Raw genomic sequence first — 27,354 nt, 5'->3', positions numbered from 1 at the left:
ACCCCAGTGGATCTGCCCAACTGTTTTAGATTAATCTAAAAGTTCTGAGTAGCGAAGTTCTTTTTTCTGGTAAAAGAATAAATGACAATAGAGCTATTATTGATTAGGAATTCCACCTGGCGTTACTTAAATTGGGTATTTTCTGAAACTTTACTGTAGGAAATCATCGGAAACGGAAAATCCGAGTTAAATGAAATAGAAATTTCATATGCTGACGTTATCCTGCTGATTCAGTAATATCTTCTTTGCCATTCTTGAAATTCATTCATTCATAATTAATTACAAGTACCTGAATAAATGGATATTATCAAAGTTGGGATACGTCTCGTTTTCTCCAAGTCCTAATCCATTACTAAGCGAAGAACTCGATCAAGAACATGGTGCTGACAGGCAATGAATTGTGGCTTTTCTAGTTCCTTTTCTGCAAACACTGAATAACAACTCCATTCTTTCTTCCAGTATTCACATTTGTAGTGTCCGCAACAGTCATGTTTACACTTTTCCATAAAGTTTTCCATTTGTTGCCATTCCAATTTCCATTAATTTTTTAAAATTAGAAATTTTTCTAATTGTGGCATTTTCTTCATTTCTCCTTTCATTGTTGTGGTAAATCAAGTATCTGAGTTATTAATCTGGATGCAACTCATTATTTATTAATTCCATCTGTATATATGGATATTTACTATTGCACACACATCAGCCTCCTTGGCATAACAATCAGGTAATTAGCAACACAAACAAAACAGTTGCCAAGAGGCAAGTTACTAGAGACACTTAGCAACATAAATAAAATAGATATACAACACTCCCACATCAAGTTCCAATTAAATTTACAATAACATTTCAATTTACACCCTTAAATCACAATTACATATTACATAACAATACAATTATGCATTACAAATTTAACCTATCTGGTGGTTTTATAAGTCTTTTTGGTCTACTTGTTGTTGTCATCTCTTCATTATTTTTACACCCAATATTCTTCTCAATCCTGCAATCCAAATCTTTACTTGGACCTTCATTACCCTTAACATCAACAGGTTTCAATAATATTCTACCACTTTCACTCTCAATTGGGTTCATCACTTTGTCATTAGTTTCACAATCAATTGGACTTGAATAAGGTTCAATTCTACCATAAAAAGGTTCCTTGTACAACTCATTTTTAGTGTTAATTTCTTCGAAGTCACTATTCATAACATGCCCTTGCTCCAAACCTGAATTGAACTCGCACGTTTTAATCATCTGATCAGCATGTCTACGCCATATTAAATCTTCATTTTCAAGTTTAACAATATAATTTCTGCAGCCCAACACTTCTTCCACCCTACATTTTTGCCATACTCTTCTGTTAGCATTCCGATAATCTCTAGCATAAACAATTTCTCCTACATCAAAGTATACCTCCCTACCACTTGGTTTCCGAGAAGGTTTGCAATCTAATGTAGTTTCTTTCAGATAATCAAATCTACTTCTAACTTTCCTATTGAACATCCTATAAGAAGGACTTTCATTGGTTATCCAGTGTGGAGTATTTCTATAGCTAAACAAAAATCTATTTATCAGTGTATTTAATGAGCAACCTTTGTGTTTATCATCACTTAACAGTTTACATAAAGAATATTTGAAAGTCTTAACAGCATTTTCAGCAGCACCATTGGTTGCTGGATGAAATGGAGCAGAAGTAACATGTTTAATTTTATTCACAGCACAAAAGTTTGCAAATTCTTGTGAAACAAACTGCCTTCCATTGTCACTCACTAGCAATTTTGGTATTCCAAACCTTGCAAATATGTCTCTCAATTTTTCAATAGTTGTTTCTGAATCTAGCTTTGCCATTTCATATACCTCAGGCCATTTTGAAAAGCTGTCTGTTACAATGAGATACTGCTTACCTTTAATTGGACCTAGGAAATCTGCATGAATTCGATCAAATACCTCTTTAGTTTCTGGCCAATTTATCACTTCACATTTCTTTGGGTTTATGCTATTTGACATACAAACATTACAACTTTTACAAAATTTTTCAATTTCATCATCTAAATTTGGCCACCAAAAATAACCTCTGGCTAAATTTTTCATCTTTGACATTCCCATATGAGTAGAATGCAGCTCAGTTAATAACTGAATTTTAAACTTCTCTGGAATGACTATTCTATAACCCCACATGATTGCTCCATTTTCAATACACAATTCATTTTTCCGTACAAAATAAGGCTTCAATTCCAATGAATCGCAATTATCTAACCATCCTGACTTAATGTAATACAAAACCTTACTAAGAACCTTGTCTTTTTTTGTATCAATTCTTATTTGATCATTATCAATAGGTACACAATTACTAACTAAGTTTATATAATCATTCACAAAATTCTCAGTTTCATCCTTAATGTCATTTTCATCAACTGGTAGTCGAGAGAATGCATCTGCCAAATTACTGCTGCCTTTAATGTATTTTATTGTATAGTCATATTCAGACAGAAACAACGCCCACCTCTGCAACCGATTAGCTCCCATTTGTGGAATACCTTTATGTTCACCAAATAATGCTATCAAAGGCCTGTGATCTGTCTCCAAAATGGATTTTCTTCCCAACAAGTATTGAGAAAATTTTTTTATTGACCAATAAATTGCTAAGGCTTCTTTGTGAATTACAGAATAATTCATTTCAGCAGGTGATAGAACTCTTGACACAAAGCATATAGGTTTTTCCTCACCATTCTCAAAAATATGCACCAACACCCCAGCAATTCCCTTACTGCTGGCATCGCAAATCAATTTTACTGGTAAATCAGGATTATAATGCACTAATATCACATCTGATGACATAATTCTTTTAACTTGAATGAAAGCTCTCTCACAATCATCATTCCATTCATATTTTACTCCTTTTTGCAACAATTTATACAATGGACCTAATACTTTTGACATATTAGGAACAAATTTCCCATAGTGATTGCAGGTACCAACGAAAGATCTAACCTCAGTCACATTAGTAGGCCTGGCCGCCTTAACTATAGCTTTCACCTTGCAAGGATCCTTTCTAATTCCCGCAGCATCAATAATATGACCTAAGTATGAAATTTCTGTTTCAAAAAATTTACATTTATCAAAATTCAATCGAAATCCAGCTTCTCTAAGCCTGGAAAAAACTAACCTCAAGTTATGTAAATGTTCTTCATCACTTTTACCAGTGACTATGACATCATCCAAGAAATTTTTTACACCATCCAAACCCTGCAACACTTTTTCCAACTCTTTTTGAAAAATAGCACAAGCTGGCTTCACACCAAATGGCAATCTATTAGGAATATAAATACCTTTATGTGTACTCCATGCCAACAAAGGTTTTGTTTCTTCCCCTAGCTCTAATTGATTATAAGCATTTGACATATCAAGTTTTGAAAATTTCTTTCCACCTTGAACTGCTTGAAATATTTCCTCCACTCTGGGCATGACATGATTAACATCATCAAGATAACGATTAATTTAATCAAAATTCAATCGAAATCCAGCTTCTCTAAGCCTGGAAAAAACTAACCTCAAGTTATGTAAATGTTCTTCATCACTTTTACCAGTGACTATGACATCATCCAAGACATTTTTTACACCATCCAAACCCCCCAACACTTCTGTATCTGTATATATTAGTGATGGGTCGATCATGAACGATTCGATCAAAAAGATTGAATCACTAGGTGAATCAAATGACTCATGATTCATTTCGTTAAACAAGTCGATCATCAATCATCAATCACTCCGACTTCCGGTTTCATATCAATCATCTCGGTTTCCGGTTTGATTCAAAATTTGGAACGACCGATGCTTAAGCCCGTATGACACTTCCCAATTTATTGGCCAATCCATTGGATATTGGATTGTGGACCCACTGACACACACCAATTTCTAGCCCAATCTCCGTTTCACAATATTGGGGACAATTTCTTGGCCAATCTAGATTTTAGAACGGGTTCTATTTTCTCGGGGCCAATCTCCAATCAGAACTCAGTCTTGTCGACTCCTAGTGGCCAAATCTAGAAGCTCTTTGCAAAACATTTCACCTCTGAATTTTAATATCATATATAAAAACTTTAGAAGCATAGCAATCCATGGAATAGCTCAAATAATTAATATGTACTTTGAGAGAACATAAATTCACAAACATCAACTGTCTAAAGTGGGTAATTTGGAAATAACATTTCGGATATGTAATGAATAAAAACGTCGTGATTCTCCTCGATTGCGTCTATATTTTGTTTAAATTACAATTATTAAACTATTTTTAATGATTTTAGCGCTAAAGTTTCGGGTGAAAGTCCCAATTGATGACACAATCTCTGTTTATTCGATGAACATATTCCAGCCAAAACGAGCCGCTACGTTATCTTGGCTCATCTATGAGATCACAATATTTCCTATCTCTCATCATTCAAGGAACTCACCCGAATGAAATTTCGAGCAATTCGAAAATATCTTTGCAGCCCCTCGAAATAGTTATTAAATTTACAATTATTATGCCATCTCCCATTCTGTAGCTCTTTGGCAATCAATCTGCGTCTTGAGATGCTCTTTCGTCATTTTGTGATTTTGTGTTATGTGGCGTTCTCTAGTGGGGTATTAGAACACTATAACGGCCAATATTGGTGTAAATATTGGTACGTGTCATACGATGCCTAAAGCCCAATATTTTAACCAATATTGCGCCCCGATATATTGGCCAATAAATTGGCAAGTGTCATACGGGCATTAATCTCTTTTCGTCAGGGCAGAAATAGTTGTGATAAAATTAAATACTATGTTATGAAGAACTGAATACTTGTGTAATCTTTTTCTTAAATGTTTTCCAGCAGTTATCAGTATTAATAACACCAATACACGTAAAAGGAAAATATTAAGATGACTCCTGTAGGAGAACGTTAAGAAGTAGAAATTAAAGCTGGTTATATTTTATTGTGCCGTTCATAAAATTATCCTGCAGATCAGATTCATGCATAGTGTGTGGTGTATTTTGTGTTATATTTTGATCAACTATAGTTAGAAATTATTTTATTAGTGTTAAGAAACTGTGGCAGTTTCGCCTTCCCAAATATTTTCATGACACTGCTTCCTTCATTTTTGCAATCTAATTTACTCATCTAGGAATTCACAATTAAAATAGTATATGAAATGATAATATGGATAGCAATCAGCGTTACCAATGCTCTTCGCAGATGAGCCAGTATTTATTCGATTATTCAAAGTGATTTATTACATCCATTGATTGAGTCTTTTCGATCTTGATTCCTTTTGAGTCTTTTCGATCATGATTCCTTTTGAGTCTTTTCAATCATGACTCCTTTGAGTCTTTTCGATCATAGTGATTGAATCTTGATTTGAGTCTTTTCGATCATAGTGATTGAATCAATTGATTGAATCACTTATGTGACTCGAGTCAAAATGATTGAATCACTAAAATGATCGACTTTGCCCATCACTAGTATATATGGATATTTACTATTGCACACACATCAGCCTCCTTGGCATAACAATCAGGTAATTAGCAACACAAACAAAACAGTTGCCAAGAGGCAAGTTACTAGAGACACTTAGCAACATAAATAAAATAGATATACAACAATTGTAATGGCTTCTTTGATTGTGGATCTGTAAGTACCCGATTGTGAAGGCATATCCACATTAATCCCGTCTTGAAATAGCTGTTTACAAACTGCTGATGCTTTGCTGGTTGAAAGATGTTACTGATTTTGTTGCAGTTTTGGTTTCGCTGTACTTCTTGCATGTGCTTGGGGGTTCTTTTTCTTCGGATCTTGATATTAACTCTCTGTCTCTGATACACAAGTTGACATAATTTTTGCAGTTGCTGTTGATGAAATAGATGCCAAAGGCATTTTTTTTTCATTAGGATGGATGTCTAGACTCATTATTTACAGCCTTTTCAGTAGTATACCCTACTTTTCCTTTACTCTCACTCTGTAGATGATATAACTTTCTGTCCTCACTGCACAGCCATTCACCATTTTTATTGTTATGACAAATACTTCACTAAATGAATAGTATTTTCCTCGCTTTACGCCAGGGTTGATAAAAATCATGATTTTTTTCAAAAAAATCATATTTGTTGATTTTTTTGATTTAAATCGGATTTTATTGATTTAAATCTGATTTTTTTGATTTAAATGAGATTTTTATGATTCTCCATCCATCAAAGATTCAGTTAATTACAAAACTAACTATTTGGGCAGCATAATGGAGAATGATCGTTTGCTGAAACAATAAGAGGCAACAGACTCTAAACTTGATACAACATTTAGTCAATCAGGGGAGAGAACTATGGAAATGCAAATGGTATCAAATTACAAATTAGGCCAGCATAGTACAAAATTGTCATTGGAAGTATCAAATGTGCTATACCTATTACGCGGTTCTAAAGCATTTGAAGTTTAGAAAAATTCTGTAATTGCAACTTTGTACGGTGCCTACGCTTAGAAGTTAAATCAGAAAACAATTTTTTTTCAATGGATACACTAGTATTCTAACCAAAGCCTTTGACTGTGAGCCATGAACCAGTAGTATGGGTTGAAATGGCAATGCTCAAGCAGTACAATGTATAGGTAATGTGATCTCAGCAGTTAAGAAATCAAGATGGAGACGAAGTGAGGTGATCTCTGGCCCCAACTAGCTTTGTGATGCAATATGAAGTCTTCACCCCTCAATACCCAAAAATACAAAATGTAACAGTATCTTTATGATTCTCCATTCACCAAAAATTCAGTTATTTGCAAAACTAATTTTTTTGGGCAGCATATTGGAGAATGATCGTTTGCAGAAACAATAACAGGCAACATACTCTAAACCAGATGAGCACCAAGGAAATTCTATTGTAAGAATAATTGAACCGCTTTTCATTTTCCCAGCATCATCAGCTGGGGAGGAAAGTCTTTTCCACTTTTAACTTAGTTCATTCAAAATTGCAGAATAAATTAGGGCACAATAAAGCTGCAACGTTAGTTGTCTTATAGAAGCATTTAAATGATAGCCATCCAATGTAGGTGTCCTCATTGCACAGTGTTGATAGGAATACTATATGATAAGTACATGGTTTTCTTTTTGTATATACGAACTTCTCAATATAAAAACACTTGTTAACCATGATTAGTGAGTGACATGAGGTATTTATTAACATCCTATATCACTCACATTGTCTGTAATTGGCTAAATCATTAAAGTGCATGACAACTTATATTTGCTCTTCATGCTGTAAAATATGCAACTTCGTTATAAAATTTTTGTTTAATCTAATTGTCGAATGTTATCTTTTTCCTTTATTGTGCCTTCATTTATGTGACATAGTGCCTTCCCCTTGTAATTAGAAGAAAAAACAATTTTTTCCTTGATCCCACATGTACTTTGACCTGACAGACCGACTACTCACTTCTAACATTAAAAATTGACGTAGGTCATGGAATTTTTCTAAGAATTAAATGTGGCTCAATTTATTATCTGTCAATTTTACTGATGATTTTCTTTGCGCTAATTGTATTTTCTATTAAAAAACTGAAATGTAAGATTTTTTTAAATTTTCATATTACATGCATTCCTACAGTATCATTTATATTTAACAGCCACCATTGTGCTGATAATTGTCAAATCAATGTATGAATTAAGACATAAAAATCAAAATTATACATGTACAGCTTCCTTTTCTTGACTCTTTAAAAATCAAACATATTGATCACATTATGATTTAAATCACCTGATTTTTAAAAATAAAAATCGAGTGATTTAAATCGTGATTTAAATGGAAGTGATTTAAATCAATCAACCCTGCTTTACGCACTCATCATAAGTTTTAGCATTTGTTCTTGTTTTGATTTTACTACTTGATATGATAATGTTAGGTACTTTAATTTCTTTTGCCACAAACTTATAACTTCTTTCATAATTTCTTTCATTCTTTCCTTCCTTTGATATATGGTCCAAGAGTTTAAAAGCGGCCACCAACGTAGATTTTCAGTGTTACCCTGCTTTTCTTTTCCAGTGGTTGTTCTTCTAGTGGAACAGTTTTTCTTTTCCTATGTGAATTTTGAAATTGAGTAAGACTCCTTTCCCAGATCTTCTTGTTCCTTTCAAAAGTAGTTGCATTTATCTTATGAGACATTATAATTTCAAATTGCAGTTTGAGACTTGGAACAAATAAATTAGAAATTAAGAATAAAAATTACTGAGAAGAGCACCAACTTATAGAGTTATATATACTAAAAAAATGGAGAATTTTCTAGAACTTTCTGGACACTTCTATTAAGAAATATAAAGGTCAATACTGTCATATAAGATTGCAGAGAGTCTTATAAACATCCTGACTCCTCTATATAGTCCCATCATACAGATTGAGATCTTCGAGGAATGTTTGACAAGGCTCAAGGAAGAACAGGGATGTACCTTGTATATGACTGAAATTCCAATTAGCAATTTCTTGTTGGGGGTGACTTTTTTAGAAATGGAACGAAACTAAGACTTCTAGCATTATTTTTGTGCAAAAGTTCATCCTTCTGTGGCACAGGAAATCAAATTTTGTGCAAAAAGTCATAACCCTAATATACAGCATATTCATTTGATTTTATCAATAGAAGAATGCAGCTAAACTATGAACGTCATTTATCCGAGAACTTCCTCAATCATAGCATTCCATTAAGGAAAAACTAAATAATATGTAACTTTAATTAAATTTTAGAATAATCGCATCTACCAGGGAATGCTTGATTGAAATCAAATCGACGTATCCAAAATAAAAAATAGTGTAAGTCGCTAGATCATCTGGGTCTGTCGAGGGGTCATCAGGGAACCAATTAAGACGCCTACACAAAGGGTTCAAAGACTCTCGCTTTATTCATCCATTTATTTATTTATTTTTTCCCACTTCCCCGTAAACAGCACATTGTGGCCTTTATAACGGGTTTACAACATTAACAAAGCACAACACAAAAATTCATGCCCTGGTTTGGGATCACCTACCCAGGCGGGATTCGAACCCACGACCTACGGATTGGCAGGCAAGGACTTTACCCTACCGCCACTGAGGCCAGCAAATGCCGGCATTGCGTATAGTATATCAACCAAGACTCACTCTAGTTCTTGAGCGCACTTCGCAGCTGCTCGGCATCACCACATGACTTCCCCGTTGGCTTCCATCGCTCGTTCGTCGTCTCCTAGTCACCTCATGCATTTGCAACTTGAGTTCTCCTGCTGAGCATGCACTAGCAATTCCTCGGTGGGTGGGTAGAAGAGCTGATAAAGTGGTATGGGACAAACAAGGAATGGGAAGTGGGTGGAATGTGGAGTGGGAAGAAAGGTGCCGAGTCATTGGGTGCACTTACAATAGCTTCTTATCAGTTGTACGAAATTAAGCATTATTGGCACACACTAGAATTTTTTGCAATTAAAGAGGTAAATTTCTTACAAAATAATGTCTTTTAATGTACTGATTTGGCTTTGAAGTCGCCTACTTGAAAAGTGATCCTTGGGAAAACATAATTTTCGACTGCTTAGCTCATGCCCTCCAAATTCATACGGCAGTTTCGTGTCATCCTCTCTTTGACATGGCCATTCGCCATCAAACACATCCATGTGTACGATGTGTATTGTGAACACGCAATTTCCTTGGCTGCTGCACGACACATTGGAGGTTGGATATCTTCCCGATTAGAGAAAGACCTCAACATCCGAAAAAATGCATTGCAAGACCTTTTTCAAGAGTTGATAAACCTATGCAAGGCATCAAAAAGGGTTGTTATCCTGTGGAACGCGTCACTGCATTGCAATTTTGGCTTCACTCACCGTTGTGATAAACCGATCCCTCTGGATGGGCAATGCAGCTGGAGCCGAAAAAAATTTGCTGACCACGGGAAGGAAGAACGAGCGAAATGCTGAACAGTTCTTCACTTCACGACAGATTGTTTAGATTGTGCCCAAATGCTCGATCCTCTGCACCACACTGTGTCGCAGCGGCCAAATTTGAAATTTCAGGCATACTTCAGTTTTTCAAATTTTCATACCTACGAAAGTATGTAGGAAGAGAATTTACTATAAGGCCAATTTATGGCCGATAATAAGTGGGTCACCACATGATTCCACAGGAATTAAGCTTATTGTATGATGTTGTGTGGGTGTAATGAAGTATCTCCTGCTGAAGAAAGAACAATCATTGATGCTCTTGGCCACTGTGCACGAGGAGAACTTGAGGGTAGCGCAATGGTTACAATGTATAGTAGTGTATATCCACCTAAATGCCATTGTTTATCAATGGAACTATGTAATAAAGTTCTTTTTGTATCCGCCAGGACTGGGACTGTGGTTAGTAATTTTGTAATAATTAAAATTCAATAAAAACGTTTCTTTTGCAATAGAATGGAATAGTCTTTTTGTCTGGGCCAACAATTTGCTTCATAAAAACGAGAACTTCAAAATAAGGTTGATCATATTAATGAGAGTTACTGTATTTTAGAATTACACCTGATTAAACCTGTAACCTATTCTCTGTAAACCTGCGCAAGTGTCTCCTTGGCAAGGGACCCCCTTTTGCATTAAAGTATTTCTGAAAACCTAAATCCTTACCAAGCAACCCAATGATCCCGAACTTACCTTCACCATTTCAATGTGCACTGTCTCTGTAGTTCCCGGTTATCATTTCTCAATAATTATTTTATTTTTAAAGTCTAACATTATAAAACAATCTGTTAAACTCATCATCCAGGATCTTTTGCCTATTTTTTCAAATAACCCACCTGCTGGCAAAACTTCCCCAACGCCTCCATTGCTCCTGTTTCTCTTATGCACATCAAGTACAGTCTTTCCAACATGTATTCAAAGCCATCAAACTCTTATTTAAAACTTAAATCCCTTCCTAATTCCCTCACAACCGTGCTGCACTTGCCAAACATATTTTATTCTCAGTACCACCCACTTCTGAGTAAAATTTTGCATCAGTCCTTTCCCCTCTGTACCATTTCCCTCCTGCAGCACTAGCAACATACCATATGTCTCCGAATATAGTCCCCCTCTGAACATAGTCCCCCCCCCCTAATTTTGAGGCCTCAGTTTTGTGAAAAAATAAAAAAAAATATGCTTGAATGTGGTCCCCCTCTTTACTTTTTACACTACTTTGACTATATTCAGATAAATGTGGTGTATAATTTATATCCTCCAAGGCCAAATTTGCACAGTTACGTGAAAAAATTAAAATACCAAAACTTAGTCAGGTGCATCACAATGTCTAATGGATTGGAAACATTTGCTGTTAAACAGGTAACGAAAAAATGATCTAGCTTAGATTTCAGGCTGGATTTTCCACTTTTTCTTTAGTGTAGAAAATAACATTATTTTAACGTAATACATACATGTAAATTTAGTTTGGTCTTAGAAAGGGTTTGCCCTCGAGAGGGAATTACAGGTACAAGAATTTTCATAGAATAAGTCCAGTTCTGCTGTGGCCCTGTGCCAAAGTGCTAATACTGCCGGGAAAAATATTTGCATATCAATTTGTTCTCCTTACCCATTTATTTAATTTCCAAGTATTTATAGTTTGAATGAAATTTCTCTCATAATTATTGGAACTAAAATAGTAAAATCCTTTATTTATGTAAAACTTGAAAAGTTGCATTTTTTCAAATAAAACCACTTAAATGAACTCAGTTAAACTCAACCCTTCAAAATGTGAAATTATGCTTAAATTTTATATTTAGACTTTTGTGGACGCCCTGCTGTTTTAAGTCTATATTAATGATACATATTCTTATAACATGCCTTTGTTCCAGCTATCTTCCATCAACGAAAAAATGGGTGAATTTTCATCGGGTCAAACTCAACGTTATACCCAGCAAAGGCATAAAGAAGTGCTTCAAGACTATAAGCAGGAATTCGCAAAAACCAAAGCTAATTGTTTAGCCCGAAGGGAAAGGGAAGATTTATTAAATAGTGTCCGTAAAGACATAGAGTGAGTATATACATTTGTTGCATTGGCATGTATTCAAAATATGTATTTTGATGCTCTCGTCTGACCATCAAAAGTTGCTTCTTGGTCATAGTCAGTCAATGGGTGAAAGCCTTTGATGCTGTTTGGATGAGAAGGGCTAAGATACCATCCATAGCATAAATGTACAGCTTTTCTTCATAATAGTCATACCAAGCAACTACCAATACATAATTATGGTGCATATATGGCCCCTTAAACATCTTGATATTTGTACACCAGCATTTCCCTTGAATGGACAAATAACATTTTTTGCAAAAATTGCCAACACCAACACTCATTTTTTTCCTTTTGAACATAGAAACTTGGAATTTTATTAAACAATGTGGAATTTTATCCCTATCTGTTTTCGTTAACCAGTGCCAAATTGAATGGCAAGTTGAAATAGTGATTTCAATGGGAAATTAGGGGTGAAGGGATGTTTTTGGCTTTAGCCAAGGTGAAAGTAAGAAATTAATAATTTTTAATGTTTCATAGTTTCAATAAAAAAAGTTAAACTTATTTCGTTAATAGCGAAAGTGGTGCATTATTTAATGCAGATACTTTTTAAATCAAGTTTTCCACCATTGGGAAACTTTACTTTTCCGTGGCTTCGGCAATAGCACCAAAGAATCTGATTTTGTACTTCATTCATGGTATGACATTAAGACAAAAGTAAAAAAAGCATCTTAGAGCTTTTACATTAAATTTATTCAAAGCTTTGAACCTTCTCTGCGTGTATCAGTTTCTGTGCTAAATTCTATTAACTGTCATAATTGTCGAAGGATATCCACTTAATTAACTCATGTCTGTGTGTGGGTGAGATAAAATAAACCTCTCAAATTCTCTCCGAGCTCATCTATTGTTTATTTTACTTTAAGAAGTCTCAGTTTATTGAAAGTATACATGTAGAAAAAATCAATCTTTGAAAGTATGTAGATGTAATAAAAATGTATAATGGTTCGCAGTGCTAAATTGTATTTACAAAGGGATCTTCCATCCAGACATGGAATGTTCTGAGAATCTAATTTTCAATATTAGATTATATTTTTCCAATTATGGTACAATTATAAACTATGTTAGCAATTTCAGTTGTTATTAACAATCAATAACAGCTAATTAACCTACAATACCTTAGATAAGTGCCACATACGTATATGTACTGCATTACTGTTTTAGAATTACCCATGTGATGTTGATCTCATGTTGAAAAGGTCTCATGCATAAGTACGTCTTGATGAGCACGGAAATCTTAGTTTGTTGAACTTGATTGTAATTAGCTGGAAATAATCAATCACAGTTATGCCTCAAATAATTTATGAAAGTCTTGAACTTGGCAGAAAATTAAGGAGGATATCCTTTTTCATAATCATTTGGTGCCTCAATCAGTTGAGTTCACTGCACCTTTTATTAGTTTTTTTTTTAATTTTAAGTTCTAAAACTAGGCTAGTAACACTAGATAAAACTAAAACTCTAAAAAGTCTAAAACTAGATAAAAAATGAAAGAGTCGGAAAAAGTGATAAAAATCCTCCCATTGATCCTCATAATCAGCTTTATTTGTGTCTTTAGTACTCATAGAAGTCTCCCCCATTGCAAGTACCACAATGATTATTCATATTTCCTGAGGAGACCATTGGCCCAGGAGCATTTATTTTCGAACGCACCACTCTTTGATATTGATACATTTCATAATGTCTGTCGATAACCTATGATGAATTTCACTTTCAGCACTATGCACACCAAATGTAGCACTGAGTTAATGAAATGTGTGGTTTTCTGATATCTGTGAAAATTTGTTGATTTTGATGGCAAAATATCAGTCTAGGCAACTTGCATAGCACTCAATACAATATCTGGCTATGAGCCGCCTAGGAACAAATCCCTAATTAACATACTGGAGTAGCCGCCAAGTTATGCACGTGAACAAGTAAGGCCTTCAAATCTACTCACAGACACATACACTTCCTACACTAGCAGGCCCAGGCATCATGTAGCACGACGAATCTAAGCATGTTTTTTGTGCAACTTTGCGTTTGATTTGGCATGGGTTGGAATACTCTGACCTCATTAAAATTTTGAACAGGCATATTGTAGAATGATGGTAACGAAGTTGAGGGCTCAAAGCAGGGATCTGGAGCAGCAGGGTAGCGGAGTGAATTTTCATTGTTGCTCCAAGTTGCTCCCTCCGCTGTGGCCGGAGCTGAGCAGGTTGGTGCAAATAATAATAATAATATTTATTTGCCCAAGGATACAATATGTCATGATAAAATCATTAAACAAGTATATAGGGCACGTCAAAATTAACAAATTCACATATGAAAATGCTACATTTCAGATTGAAGATATTCTTTTATACTATAAAAACACTTCTCTATTAAGTAAGCAAAGACCCTCTTTTTAAAAACATCAATATTTTCTATACTTTTAATGTTTACAGGTAGGTTATTATACAATTTTGTACACATGAGCTCAGGCCCTCTAGATACCAGAGCTAGGTTCGATTGTTTGACATGAACGTCATTACATCTCCTTGTTTCATAGGAATGTATCCTATTATTCATAGTAAAACAACCTTTATACCTTTTTACATATATGACACTCTGATATATATATACGCAAGGTACAATTGGAAGCGGAGCAGTCGGGTGGAGTGGCATTTTGGAGCTCCCCGGAGCAGAGCGAATAATGCTACAATGCTGCTCTGCTCTGATATTTGGGAGTCTCTATGAGATCAACTTTGTTCCAGAAATTATGATGCCACTCGGAAGTGCGTGTTCCCCATAATTAATTACTTACAAATGTAATGGAGGGTTACTCATACATATGTAATTGTAATGCGAGATTTAATTGCAATTCACCTCGTTTTTATACGTTGATCATGCTTTTATGTTTATATTTGGAATATATCACTTTATAAAGAAAAATCGGATTGTTAGCGTAATAATAACCATCTAAAAGTGTACTGATTTTCATCAATATGTCCACAGCCATTTTAACGATACTAGCAAAGATTTAATTTTTAGGTTAAAAATGAAATGAAGCAATAATGTCTGTTGTGTTAAAAATTTAAAGTATATACGTTTAAAGTAGGGATGGTACGTTTGAATAGTCCAATCACTGAATACCTCGATTAATGAGCTTTTACACTATTCAATATTCGCTGATGCAAAGTTATCAATTATTCATATTACGAATACACAGCACAGAGCATCCTCTTTAAATCCTTAGTAAATGGTTGGGTCTTACATGAAGGTTTGTTTGGTTCAATAGGGTGGTTTCCTATTATTTTTTTATTGCTTTAATGGAAAGATTATTACTCCTGGAGTACGTATTTCACGCTTTTAGATTTTTAAATGACAACATCTATTTTTCGCGATTAAATGAAAAGTGAAAATTTTCAAGCGCGCGAAAACGCGACGCTTAAGTATGAATGCCGGGAAATATCTCCGTACGTCGTATTTCTGGTTCCCCCTCCCGCCCGGTGAGGTGACCTTGAGGCGAGGCTTAGCGCTGATACGTCGCAGGATGCTAGCGGATAGCTGAGTACCTTGCTGAATGGTAGCGCTTGGCTTAAAAAAGGTTTATTAATACCTTATCAAACGAAGAAAACTTTCCGAACTTAGTCAGTTTTAATAAGTGATTGTTAAGACATGTTTCCCTGAGCTCTGTGCCTCATGCATGCATTGGTAACCTCAGACGATGTATAACTCCTATCCTCTCGCGTAGAAACTAGGTCCCTGTGACGTCATGCGGAGTGGAATCGCATGGGCGCCAATCTGGCCTTTTTCAAATGAGGATAAAATTTGACCCTTGCCATTCGTCAAAACCGGTATTTGAAAAACCAAATAATTTGTGTATTATGAATACACTAATGGAGGGTAACTAATCGCAATCAATGCCTTTCGTTTTCTTTAATGAAGGAAACTACCCTATTCTTTAATTATATTTTTACGAAAATTTATCATTGTAAGTAAGCACTGATATACATAAAATGCTGATCCCTCCACGAGAATCCCACTACGAAGGATGTGTGCCTTATACGTTCAAATGCCCGCGTGATTGGCTGTCCCTTTTCTGTCTCCCTGTTGCATGATGAAATTCATGTTTTTACATATTTACAATTACAAAGTAATTGTCGATTTTTATTTCGTTTAAGTTTTTCCATTCGTGCAATGAAGCATTACTAATATTATAACTTTCAAAATGCATATGATTAAAAAAAAAAACAAAAGAATTGCGGTACTCCATGCATGCAAGTTTGATGTAATTGTGGATAATATTTGCGTCAGGATTTAGGAGCCGTGTTTAAGTAGAATGACTTGCAAAGTGTATATTCAGTATTCAGTGGTGCAGTATTCGATATTTGAGTGAGGTATTCAGAAAATAATTAAATATTGGTATCCGATTATTATTATTATAGTATTCTACCGATTAAGGTAGGTTTCCATGGAGTACGCAAGAAGTGATCTGGGAGCCTCCCTTTCCTTCCAGCACTGCCTTCTTTAACTCACAGTAAGGCCTACTCTCTTTCAATCTATCTAAAAATCCTATTCTTCTCCTTCCCCTCCCTCGTTTCCCTAACATTCTACCCTCTAGCACCATTTTCAACATCCCCTCACCACTAAGCACTAACTCCATCCATACCTTCTGTCTCCTCCGTATCTCATCTAAAAGCTGCCTCTCCTCGCCAACCATATCCAGCACTTCGTCGTTCCTTTTCCTCTCCGTCCATTTCACCCTCTCCATTCTTCTCCATACCCACATCTCGAATGCCTCCAATCTTCTCTCGTCTTCTTTCCTTAGTGTCCACGTTTCCGCACCGTAGAGAGCTACACTCCAGATCAAACTCTTCACTAACCTTTTCTTTAAACTCTTACATAACGATCCTCTTAGAAGCTCCTTCCGGTTCATGAACGCCTCCTTCGCTAATGCAATTCTCTTCCTAATGTCCTTACTACTGTATCCGTTTTCCTCTAACGTACTGCCTAAATAGTTGAATTGCTTAACCTGCTCAAGTTTTTCACCACCCACCTTTATCTTAAGTCTCACATTCCTCGCTCGTGATGCTTTACAAAACCGCATTACCTTAGTTTTCTTGTGATTAATCCTCATCCCATATTCCTCGCAACGCTCGTATAACGCATCCACTAGAGCCTGAAGCCCCCTTGCTGACTGGCTAATCAGCGCCTGATCATCCGCGAATCTCACTGATTTGAACATCATTCCTCCCACTTTTATTCCAGCTTCTAACTCATCCCATGCTTCCCTTACCATCTCTTCAGCGTACACGTTAAAGAGCAGCGGCGACAGAGGACAGCCTTGCCTCACACCTCGGCCAATGCTTGCCCACCCGGATTCTCCGTCCGCTACCCTCACTTGCGCAGTCTGGGCCATATACAGATTACGAATCAGTCGTCTATCCCTCCAATCTACACCTATTCTCTTCAGAATATCCATTAACTTTACCCAGTTCACTCTATCAAACGCTTTTTCAAAATCCACGAAACACGCATATACGTCCTGGTCGTATTCTAGGTTCCTCTCCACGAGGGACCTCATTATTGCTATTGCATCACGAGTTGACTTCCCCTTTCTGAAACCAAATTGATCTTCGCCCAAATACTCGTTTGCCCTCGCCTCCATTCGTCTGTTCAATATCCTCAGCACCACTTTCGCCGCATGCGATATTAGGCTAATAGTCCTTTAATCTCCGCATTCCACAGATTTCTTCTTTTTCGGAAGCGGAATTAAAACCGTCTTCACGAAATCTTCCGGCCAGCATCCCTCCTCATAGATCCTGCGCACTAGTTCGAAAAACCTATTCTTACCTTCCTTCCCTAGATTCTTCAGAAGCTCACACGGGATATTGTCCACGCCTACTGCTTTCCTAGCCTTCATATCACGAAGTGCTCTCTCTATTTCCGAATCTAATATCCCCGGCCCAAGATTATCCTCCTCCACTGCACTTTCCTCCTCTAGAGTCAATCTCTCTGGTCTGTTCATTCCGTCATACAGGTCCTCCACGTATTCCTTCCATCTACTCTGTACCTCTTCTCGCTCGGTTAGCATCCTCCCATCTTTAGCCTTAATTTTAGACATGGCTTGTCCTCTTTTGCCGCCCGATAGCGACTTAACTTTGGCGTACAACGCGCCTATTTCTCCATCCTTCTGGAACTTTTCCATTTCCACACACTGTCTTTTCCACCAAGCCTCCCTTGCCCTCTTAGTTTCACGTCGTAATCGATTATTCAGTTCCCTATACATTCTTTTTCCCTGTTCCGTGTCCACGTTCTTCCACTTCCTCCTCTCCTCCATTTCCCTTATCATGTTCTCCGTTACCCACGGCTTCTTTATCCTTCTACTGTCAACGTAACCAATTGACTTCTCCGCCGCTTTGACTATTCCCGTTTTAATATTATCCCATCTTTCCTCAACAGTCTTAGTACTTTCAATCTCCCGTATACTAATGTCCACTAGTTCCTGATATTCTCTCCTCATACTCCCCTTCAGGGCTTCTACGTTCCATTTCTTCGCCTTCCTAACTTTCATAAGTCTTTTGAATCTTACATTGCATTTCATGAGTACTAGATTGTGGTCCGAATCCGCATCCGCTGCGGGGAAGCTGCGCGAGTTTTTCACACTATTCCTAAACCTCTGTCTTACCATAATGTAGTCTATTTGATATCTCCCCACATCCCCTGGACTTTTCCACGTGTACCTTCGCCCTTTATGATGATTGAACCACGTGTTAGTGATGAATAATTTGTTTCTCCTACAAAATTCTGCTGCTTTCTCTCCCCTGTCGTTTCGTATTCCTAGACCAAAATCTCCTACTTCGTTTCCATCCCTCCCTTCCCCCACTGAGGCATTCCAGTCCCCCATCACTACCAGATTTTTCTTACCAGGTGTGTCTCTAATTATTTCCTCGAGCTGTTCATACACCTCATCTACTTCTTCTTCCCTATGATTGCTAGTGGGCATGTAAACTTGGACCACCACAAGGTTGGTGGGCCGCGCCTCAATTTCTACCACCAGAATCCTATCGCTTACCTGGTCTATACCTACCACACGCTTACCCATCTTCCCGTTTAATACTAAAGCTACCCCTCGCTGGCTCTCTTCCCCTCCACTATATATAACCCTATACCCATCACTCCAATAGTCCCCCCCATCCCTCCACCTCACCTCGCATAATCCTAAGATCCTCCCTTTATCCATTTCCCTTTTGATATTTTCTAACTTTCCCGCCCTCATCATAGTCCTCACATTCCACGTCCCCACATTTATAGCCGACTTGTTCTTCTCCATCTTCTTGGTCTTCTTTTCTTCCTTCTCCATTGCTGCTGCAGCTGATGATGATGATATTCGAGAAAAATGCTATTCCACCCATTACTAGTTTAAACATATTTTGTACCTTTCAAAATTTAAAATTTCTTCTCGGCATTTCGTCACATGCGACTTCACATTTTTCAAGGACGTGTATGTGGACTTTTTCCCTCCAGTAACAATTGATTCTTTCTAGGAGGAAACACGAGGACTTAAAAGGGGAGGTTTCAGTTGAAGACTAAGTATTGAGGAAAATGATTGAAATATTGAATTTCAAAATAGGTGTTATCAAACACCAGTTAAGACATTGCTCAGTAGGACCTCTGATTACAAAGCATGTCATTCAGAAAAAAAGCTATTGGTTTAGTATAGAATATGTTTTTTTTCACATTGAAGTATATGTTGTAAAATTCCATGAAATTTATTCTTTGCACTCAACAAATTTGTTAGGCACTTATCCTTAGCATTTTAAATTTACACTATGGCATCGTTTAAAAAACACACAATTCCGACCAATTATCGTGATTAGTACTTACTCTGGGTGCAAAATAGGTAGAACTGAAAGGTGAAGTTTGGTGGGCAATGGGCAATTTTGCTAGAAATCCACACTACCAAAATGGTGATAGTCTTTGTGGTTTAAGGAGGAGGAACAATATCAACATTTCCTTGCATGAAAAGTTTGAAAATATTTTTTCTACATAGCATACTTAACTTCACAAAGACTTTGCTGTTCCACAAAATAAGATATATCTTTGGCCTGTAGTGTTTTTTGATGTTTCATTGAGACATGCATAGGGAAAATTCAAGAGAAATGTTTCCAGTATGTGCACATGATGCCGTTGAATGCACCTCTGTCCTATGGATTACTCAGGCTCTGGGTTGAGGGTGACTCAGTGATTGGTCGTGTTTTTGATGGTGAAGAAAGGAGATAGTTTGCCTTGTTTGAATTTCCCACTGAGACTAAAGAATAACAACCCACTGGAAAGGAAACCTATTTTCCCGTGGAGCGATAGTGGTGGCACAACCTTTGTTCGAATACTTTTTCCCCCACATGTGCACAGTACATTTCCAGTAATCCAGAAGGTGTTTCAGAGTCTCATAGGATTGGCGGCGTCGGAAACGGATTCAGTCCGAGTCGATCGGGAACCTATACTACGCTTGTCTTCCGTGCCTTTCACACATACTACCAGGAAGCGTTCCGCTTTTGGTATGACGTCAACAGTTATCCTAAACGGGAAACAATAAAATGTCACAATTTTCAAGAGTCAAGTGAGCAGCAAAAACAACCTCCCGCCAGGTTTGACACTTCACAATGCAGGCGAGAGGTACCTATATACGGGCATACGTAAGTGCTAATTGATAGATTGTCACATAATTGACGTTATTGCGGGGTAAAATTATTTTAAATTTATCCACTTGTAGTTGGTTTTATTGTAATCCCCTGTCGTTCTGTGCAAATTGCGGAAATGAAGGTAAATTTTAAACGAGTTTGTTCTTTCATTATTTGAGAGCACGTTTGATTATTAAGGTCATGTATGATAAGAATTAAAATACAGGTAGTCGCGAAATCCATCCTTTTTTCCGACAACATATGGTTTACTTACTCAATGGTTTAACCAAATTGTCATATTTTCATTGTGTTTCTTCTTTCAATATGAATATTGACCTTCTTTAATAATGAATGCTAAGGCCTTTATAATATGCCCTAAACATCCTACAAATTTTCCGTAAAAGTGGAGGTCGCTGGAAGGAAATACTGTGATTAAATTAGGTTAAATGGTGTTCATTACTATTAATGGCTCGAGTTACCTAGGTTAAAATAATGAAAAATGATGTGGTTAGAATGTTATGTTTTTGCACATATTTGGTTATTTTTATAACTCCATTTTATTTGGTACAAAAATGACTAACAGTTACTATTGTGGCACCTTTTATTATATCTTCTAAACCTTATGTCATTGTGCGAAAATTCAATAGAGAAAAATATAATTGCCATGGATTTTAACGCGTGACCCTGAGAATGCGGAGGAGTGCTTAAAGGAACTGCACCACCGATGCTTCTGTTGCACCCTTGGAAATTTATGAGCTATATTTACCAAGATGGTGTGAGGGTAACTCCGTATAGTGTTTACCGTGGCTATTCCTGTTATGCTTGACCTAATGTTTCATATTAAAACGAATATTTAGGATGTAAACTATGGAATCAATTGTACTAGGTACATAGCCACGTCTAATTTTGATGTAACTACGATGCCAAGTCACGCACACAATCATATCAAACAAGACAAATTGTTATACTTCCAAAGCCACGGACATGTATTCTATGCATTATGCTACCAACATATTTGTAAGTCATTACGCCATGCAATCCAACTTGTTTCTCATTCTTATTGCCATATTACACATCCAAATAACAATGCAAATGAACTTGCACCGACAACGACAGTGATACAGTCTGCGCATTTATTGTCTAATTTACACGAGAATTAAATTCACCTACACCTATCAGTACATCCACCTATACCAGCACTCATGAAATAAAGTGGTATTATTTTATTAGAGCCAAATAATTAATAAGAAACAGCATCATAACATGTCACCACTCGCAACCGGAATGACTTTCCGGCACCTTCTAGCCCAATGGACTTCTATCCTATTGGAAAGCCGTCCTTGGGTCGATAGGAAGCAAGTCTGAAACGCACGGATTGCCTCGCCGATAGTAAGTGACATAGAATCGGCATCAAGTCTCCCGATCTGCTCGGAAAGGGAGACTCTGAAACACCCTCCCGGTCTTGTCATGATTGCATGTTTGTCGCATCACTGAGAATGCTTTGTTCTCATATTTTGAATTGAATAATCTTTAAAAATGGCATTATCAGAGGTTACCTATGAATAAGTACGTTTAATATGATAATTTTAAGTTGGTGATATTTTTCCTTTTTATAAGAGTAGTCTGTAATTGATCTTATCAATTTTATCATCTTTCCCAATTAATCCACAGCAATTATAGGTCAGGACTGAATAGAAGAATGGACTTATATTTGAAAGAAAACGAGCATATCAGAAGGTAAGTTGTGCCTGGATTATCATTGAAGTTGTTATGTTGAAATGATTAACTAGAAAGAAAGAAATGTTGCTTCCAAATCTATGCTACATTTTTGGTTTAGTTGGTTCCCCCTAGAAGCAAACAAGGTACATGCCATTTCATGGGAGTTATACGTAAGCTCTTATAATCTTTACTACTTCAACGACTGGCAACTAGAGAAATTTTTCTTCCTGTGGTGATAGTTGCTGGTGATTATATTAGAAAGTCAGAAGGTCTATTTAAAAGAAGTGTTGATTGCAACTTTCCTTTTTACAAAAAGTTATAAACATTTCATAATAATTTCACTCACTTAGTGAATCAAACCTAATTTTGGATAGGTAAGGGTAGAGCTTGTCCTTGTGTGATTCTAATACGTATTGTGTGCATAATATGATGAGTTGGTTCTGGTGGGAGCACTTGCAATTCTTGGAGTTTTTGGTCCGTGAGGTTGGTGTTGCATAAACCTTGAATCATGCAAGGAAGTTAGATCTATTTGGTTGTGTGTGTCTGTTCTATATCTGTATGTTGCATGTTTGCCGGAAACAAAATACAGTAAAACCTCTATGTAGTGAAACTCTGTACATCGTAAACCTCAATACTTCATACCACCCCTACGGTCCCCTCTGATTTACATGTAAATTTATAGGCAAACCTCTTTGTGGTGAACCCCTTTATATCGTAAAACCTCCACTCATCACATCAAGGAGATACCCCCAAATGGCATAACTACCTCCGCAAATCGCACCTATACAACTAGAGACCATTAATGCAACCGCGATTACGTATATGGAATGACATTTTCAGCAATAAATGCTTCACTCTTTTTGTTTCTTATACATATACCTTTAATATGCTGTCATTTTCACGTTAATCATTAGTTGTGGCCATTTTGTTCCATATGAGAGCATACCTAACGGTAAATAAGAAAAGAGGAATCCGACTATCCCAATCATTTTAAGTGACTGTTGAATTGAGAGAGATTACATCGTTTTCTCTCGAATCATGGTAAAAATCATGCGATAGCGCTCCCTTTCTGTTATTAAATACTAAATAATAAATGTATGTTCACTAATGCATGAATTTTGTTTAAACACATAAATATAATGGTTTAAAAGGCAGTAGTGCCTTTCATTTCCAAAGGATATGTAAAAATGGTGCCTATAACTTAAACCTCTATATGGTGAACTTCCATACATCAAATTGCCCAAATTTTGGTCCCCTCCATTACGATGTAAAGAGGTTTTACTGTAGCATTTATGGAGACAATGCATGTATGTATGTAGCTTACTTATGAATGATACTCCACTTGTGTATGGGGTATGTGGAAATGATATTTTTATGTACAATGTGCCATCATTGTCTTTTTATTGTAATTTGACTTGTAAGTAATTTCTTTGCAAGCTATTGTTTTTCATGGATGTGAAAGTATATTTGCAAGCTTTGCTATCCAGAAAATGTTTTTGAAGAAATTTAGTATCTAATTAATTGGTTTATTATAAATTTAATTTATTTTTGTTGCAAATTAATGTGATAGTACATTTTTAATTTTCAGTATAATAGAATCTTTTCAAAGGCATGAGTAATCTTATTGTTTTACTGTAATATTACTTTATTTCAATTGCAGCTCAGAGAGACTCCTTGATGATCAAATCAGTATAGCTGTTGAAACCAGAGAACATTTAATTTCTCAGCGACTCACATTCAAGAAGTTTCAGACAAAAATGAACGATCTCTCAAATCGATTTCCTCTAATAAACAGTTTAACGCAGAGGATAACGTTACGCAAGAGGAGAGATGCTGTCATATTGGGTGTTGTTGTGAGCGTGTGCATAATAATTCTTTTCTTGTACGCATTTCGTTGAATGGCTCGGAATGAATATCTATGTATGACCTTGAAGTTGTGTAACGCAATGCCCTCAGCTGAAATGCGTTGCATGGTAATTTTTCTGATTGTTAAGTGGAGAGCAAGAGTGAGCCTGTAGATGTGCAACGTTTCCTGTGATTTTGAATGCTCTGGGATCACCACCTTCATCCCCATTATGCACAGGGTTTGCGGGAAGTTTTAAACAAAATATTTATTTTTCTAATAAATGAGTTCATTGGAATATCTTCTGTTGATTCTATCCAATCATTAAATGTTTGATTGAGGGCTGCTGTTGAAAATTGAATGTGATTCATTGCTGGGAAAAGTGGGCACACATGAAGGGAATGTCTTGCCTAATAGTGCGTGCCCTACATTTATGTAAATACACACCAACACTGATTGACTGTAAATTTGTTGGAAATTAAATTTAATATTTTATTTGCTATTAAGTGTGGTTGTTTCTGTTGTTCTTTATATTGAGCTTCCATCAAATGGTGAAGAAATTGTGCCACAAGGGAGTGGAAATGCTCATTCCGTTGAATAGTCCATTCATATATGTAGCATATTTTTTTGTTTGGGTTGCCCCTCTCCGACATTTAATGGGAAGATAATTTACTGTTGATAGTATTTTGTGTTGACTTGTCGGGGCTTCGGTAGAAAGTTGTGGAAGTTCTGCCAAGTGAATGACCGTGAAATTCATACTAGTTGCCATGGCAATGAAGGAACCTGGATGGCATGGTAGCCAAAGGTCTGTGGTTCGTTTCTTGGTCTATGGGAATTTTTCCCATGATATTTAATTTATGACCAATTAGGAGATTTTTCTTTTCCAGACCAAATAGTGCAGGTAGAACTCAGAAAAGTTTTTGACAAAAGAAGTATGAAAATCATATGAGTGAGTTATTTTAGATAAAAGCATTTAAAAAAATGGAAGGACAACTTAGTTTCGCCAAGATGTCATAAACCTGTTTGTTACGGGCAATAGAGCATAGTTTGCTGCTAGAAGGTGTGTTGGGATGTAAAAATCTTATAAGAAGATGGCAATCGCAAGAGTTAGGATCTTTAATGGGTTGTAGAAATTGATATCTCTATTGTAGAGGCAAGGCATTGTACAAAGTGATATTTTATGCAATCCAGTGATGTGTATGATGCGATAACAAGCTAGGTACTACATATTTCCTCATTGCCGCAGGGGGCACTTGGGAGTGTAAATTTTAAACTGCCGTTTGTGGTGGAAATTTTGGATTATGAAAGTTCTGCGACTGCCAGTATAATTTTATCATCCCATCAATCTGAGAGAAAACACTATCTCATCCTGTTGGTAAAGTCTTCTTGGATAACTTCCCAGATGAGTTGGTCAATCCCCTCTGATGTTTCAACAGATATGCATACTTGTCTTCAGGGAACTCGGCATGTATAATTACTTGTATGATGCTCAGTTTGCTCAGGATGGCACGAGAGTGTAGTCATTGAAACATTAGAGGAGTTGGAATGGCTGGTGTGAATGGTTGAACCAAAAAAAACTGCCAACATCATCATCCAGGGAAGACTGAAAGCATCGGTGTACCTGGTTGTCAGCAAGATTTTAATTAGTTTAGGTTAACGTTGCTGCGAAAACCTACCTTCAAAGCCATAGTTTAGGTTAAACCTGATACTATTGAAATTCATTGTACACCTCCCAAATCCATTAGAGGAAAAGTGATAGGTGTTCACAAATTTTTGTAAGCTAGTTTCCCATAGCACCAAAGAAATTGTTGAACAGCTAAAATTTTATTATTTTTCGTCAAATCAAATTTTATACTGACTTCCCAAATGATTTCTTAATAATATTAATAAAAATACAGGGAAGAAATTAAAGATTTTGAGTAAAATATGTAAGCCTGGTCATATTGACCCATCCGGGCATAGAAGGGTGTAAGGATTGGTGCTAGTGTTGAAGGTAACTTCGTCGTGCCAACTGATGTTATCTACAGCTAATCTAACTGTAATGGAAGAGACAGCACAAATTTATATTGCAGTGTATTCTATTGTCACCACTACCCCTTGCACAACTTCCAACCTTCTTCCTGGACACACCTTCAGCTGAAGAAAACTCAAGTTCTACCCGTGGCAGGTGATGGGTTAGGCACAGTTGAGTTTTTAAGGAGAAAGCAAATAATCATGACGAACACTTGGTGGTGTACTTGTGACCTTCCCTTGGAAGGAGGTCACACAAGGCTGGGATGTTGTATATATAATGATAAATTTTTGGACAATTAGTTGATTGATAAAATTTTTGTCTGTTTCCACCTATGATGAAGATAAACTCATATATACGGAGTGAAGTAAGGAAATAAAACTTTGTAAGGTTCACTGTTATTTAATTATGGGCCCAACACCGGGTGGTGGCGGTGTTGGGCCCAACACCGCCACCTTCTTTAGCTCTCGTCTCCTCACCCACTTTAACCCCGCCCTCCCCTGGCTGGTCAGATACCTATCCTCACAGGAAAAACCCTCGTCCCAAATCAAGGCTGCCCCTTTCCCCCACCCCCTCTCCCTATTTCAGTCCTTGTTTAACACTCACCCCCGCTCTTTCAACCAGTCCTTTTCCTTTCCGATAGATGTCCTCACAGTCACTTGTGTACTTTGTGTATAAATGTATGATGCATGCAAGATCAGTCACCTGACGATGTAACCAAGTTACGAAACCGTGCCCATAATTAAATAACAGTGAACCTTACTAAGTTTTATTTCCTTACTTCCAATATGGAGAGGTTTCACAAAGTAAAGCCTGAAGTTATTAGTTATATGGAGTGAGCCAACTTAGGACAAAAGAAAATTAGTGAAACGGCATTATGTATTTTCTTATCAGTAATGTTGTTGGCTCAAGTATATTTCTATGCAGATGAAATTTTCTCCAAGTCAGTGTTACCAAGTTTGTATTCACAGATTCCCATGCTATCAAAATTCTTAAAATTATATGTTACTTCCATTAGACCTTAAATCATAATCAGTAAATGTTGAACATCTTGGGAAAATAATCCATACAGACAGACATTGGGTGGAAGTGTAAGACATGTCTGGGAAGTGAAATA

General features: G+C 36.6%; 2 protein-coding genes across 5 annotated transcripts in view; one reads left to right on the top strand and one right to left on the bottom strand.

The window, feature by feature from the left end:
* The window catches only part of LOC124155362 (Golgi SNAP receptor complex member 1), a 30,014-nt gene extending 5,282 nt beyond the window's left edge, over positions 1–24,732 (top strand). Inside the window, exons 4-6 of the mRNA XM_046529112.1 lie at positions 11,814–11,992; positions 22,336–22,401; positions 24,044–24,732. Coding sequence (XP_046385068.1) covers positions 11,814–11,992; positions 22,336–22,401; positions 24,044–24,281 — 483 coding nt within the window. The 3' untranslated portion in view covers positions 24,282–24,732. The remainder of the gene's footprint in view (positions 1–11,813; positions 11,993–22,335; positions 22,402–24,043) is intronic.
* LOC124155359 (uncharacterized protein K02A2.6-like) lies at positions 628–3,638 on the bottom strand. 4 transcript variants are annotated; one of them, XM_046529110.1, is made up of 2 exons: positions 3,502–3,638; positions 628–3,117 (listed from the first exon to the last, which is right to left on the bottom strand). In XM_046529110.1, the coding sequence occupies exon 2, from the start codon at positions 2,932–2,934 to the stop codon at positions 898–900; it is 2,037 nt and encodes a 678-aa protein (XP_046385066.1). In that variant the 5' UTR covers positions 2,935–3,117; positions 3,502–3,638; the 3' UTR covers positions 628–897. The 4 variants fall into 4 exon arrangements, with proteins under 4 accessions (XP_046385066.1, XP_046385065.1, XP_046385064.1 ...); XM_046529109.1 differs by having other exon boundaries at positions 628–3,074; positions 3,545–3,609; XM_046529108.1 differs by lacking the exon at positions 3,502–3,638 and adding an exon at positions 3,161–3,486 and having other exon boundaries at positions 628–3,089.
* Positions 24,733–27,354: the final 2,622 nt, after the last annotated feature.

This window comes from Ischnura elegans, chromosome 3, assembly GCF_921293095.1.
Source record: "Ischnura elegans chromosome 3, ioIscEleg1.1, whole genome shotgun sequence".
Classification (NCBI taxonomy): domain Eukaryota; kingdom Metazoa; phylum Arthropoda; class Insecta; order Odonata; family Coenagrionidae; genus Ischnura; species Ischnura elegans.
This window is presented reverse-complemented; position numbering and strand designations above follow the sequence as displayed.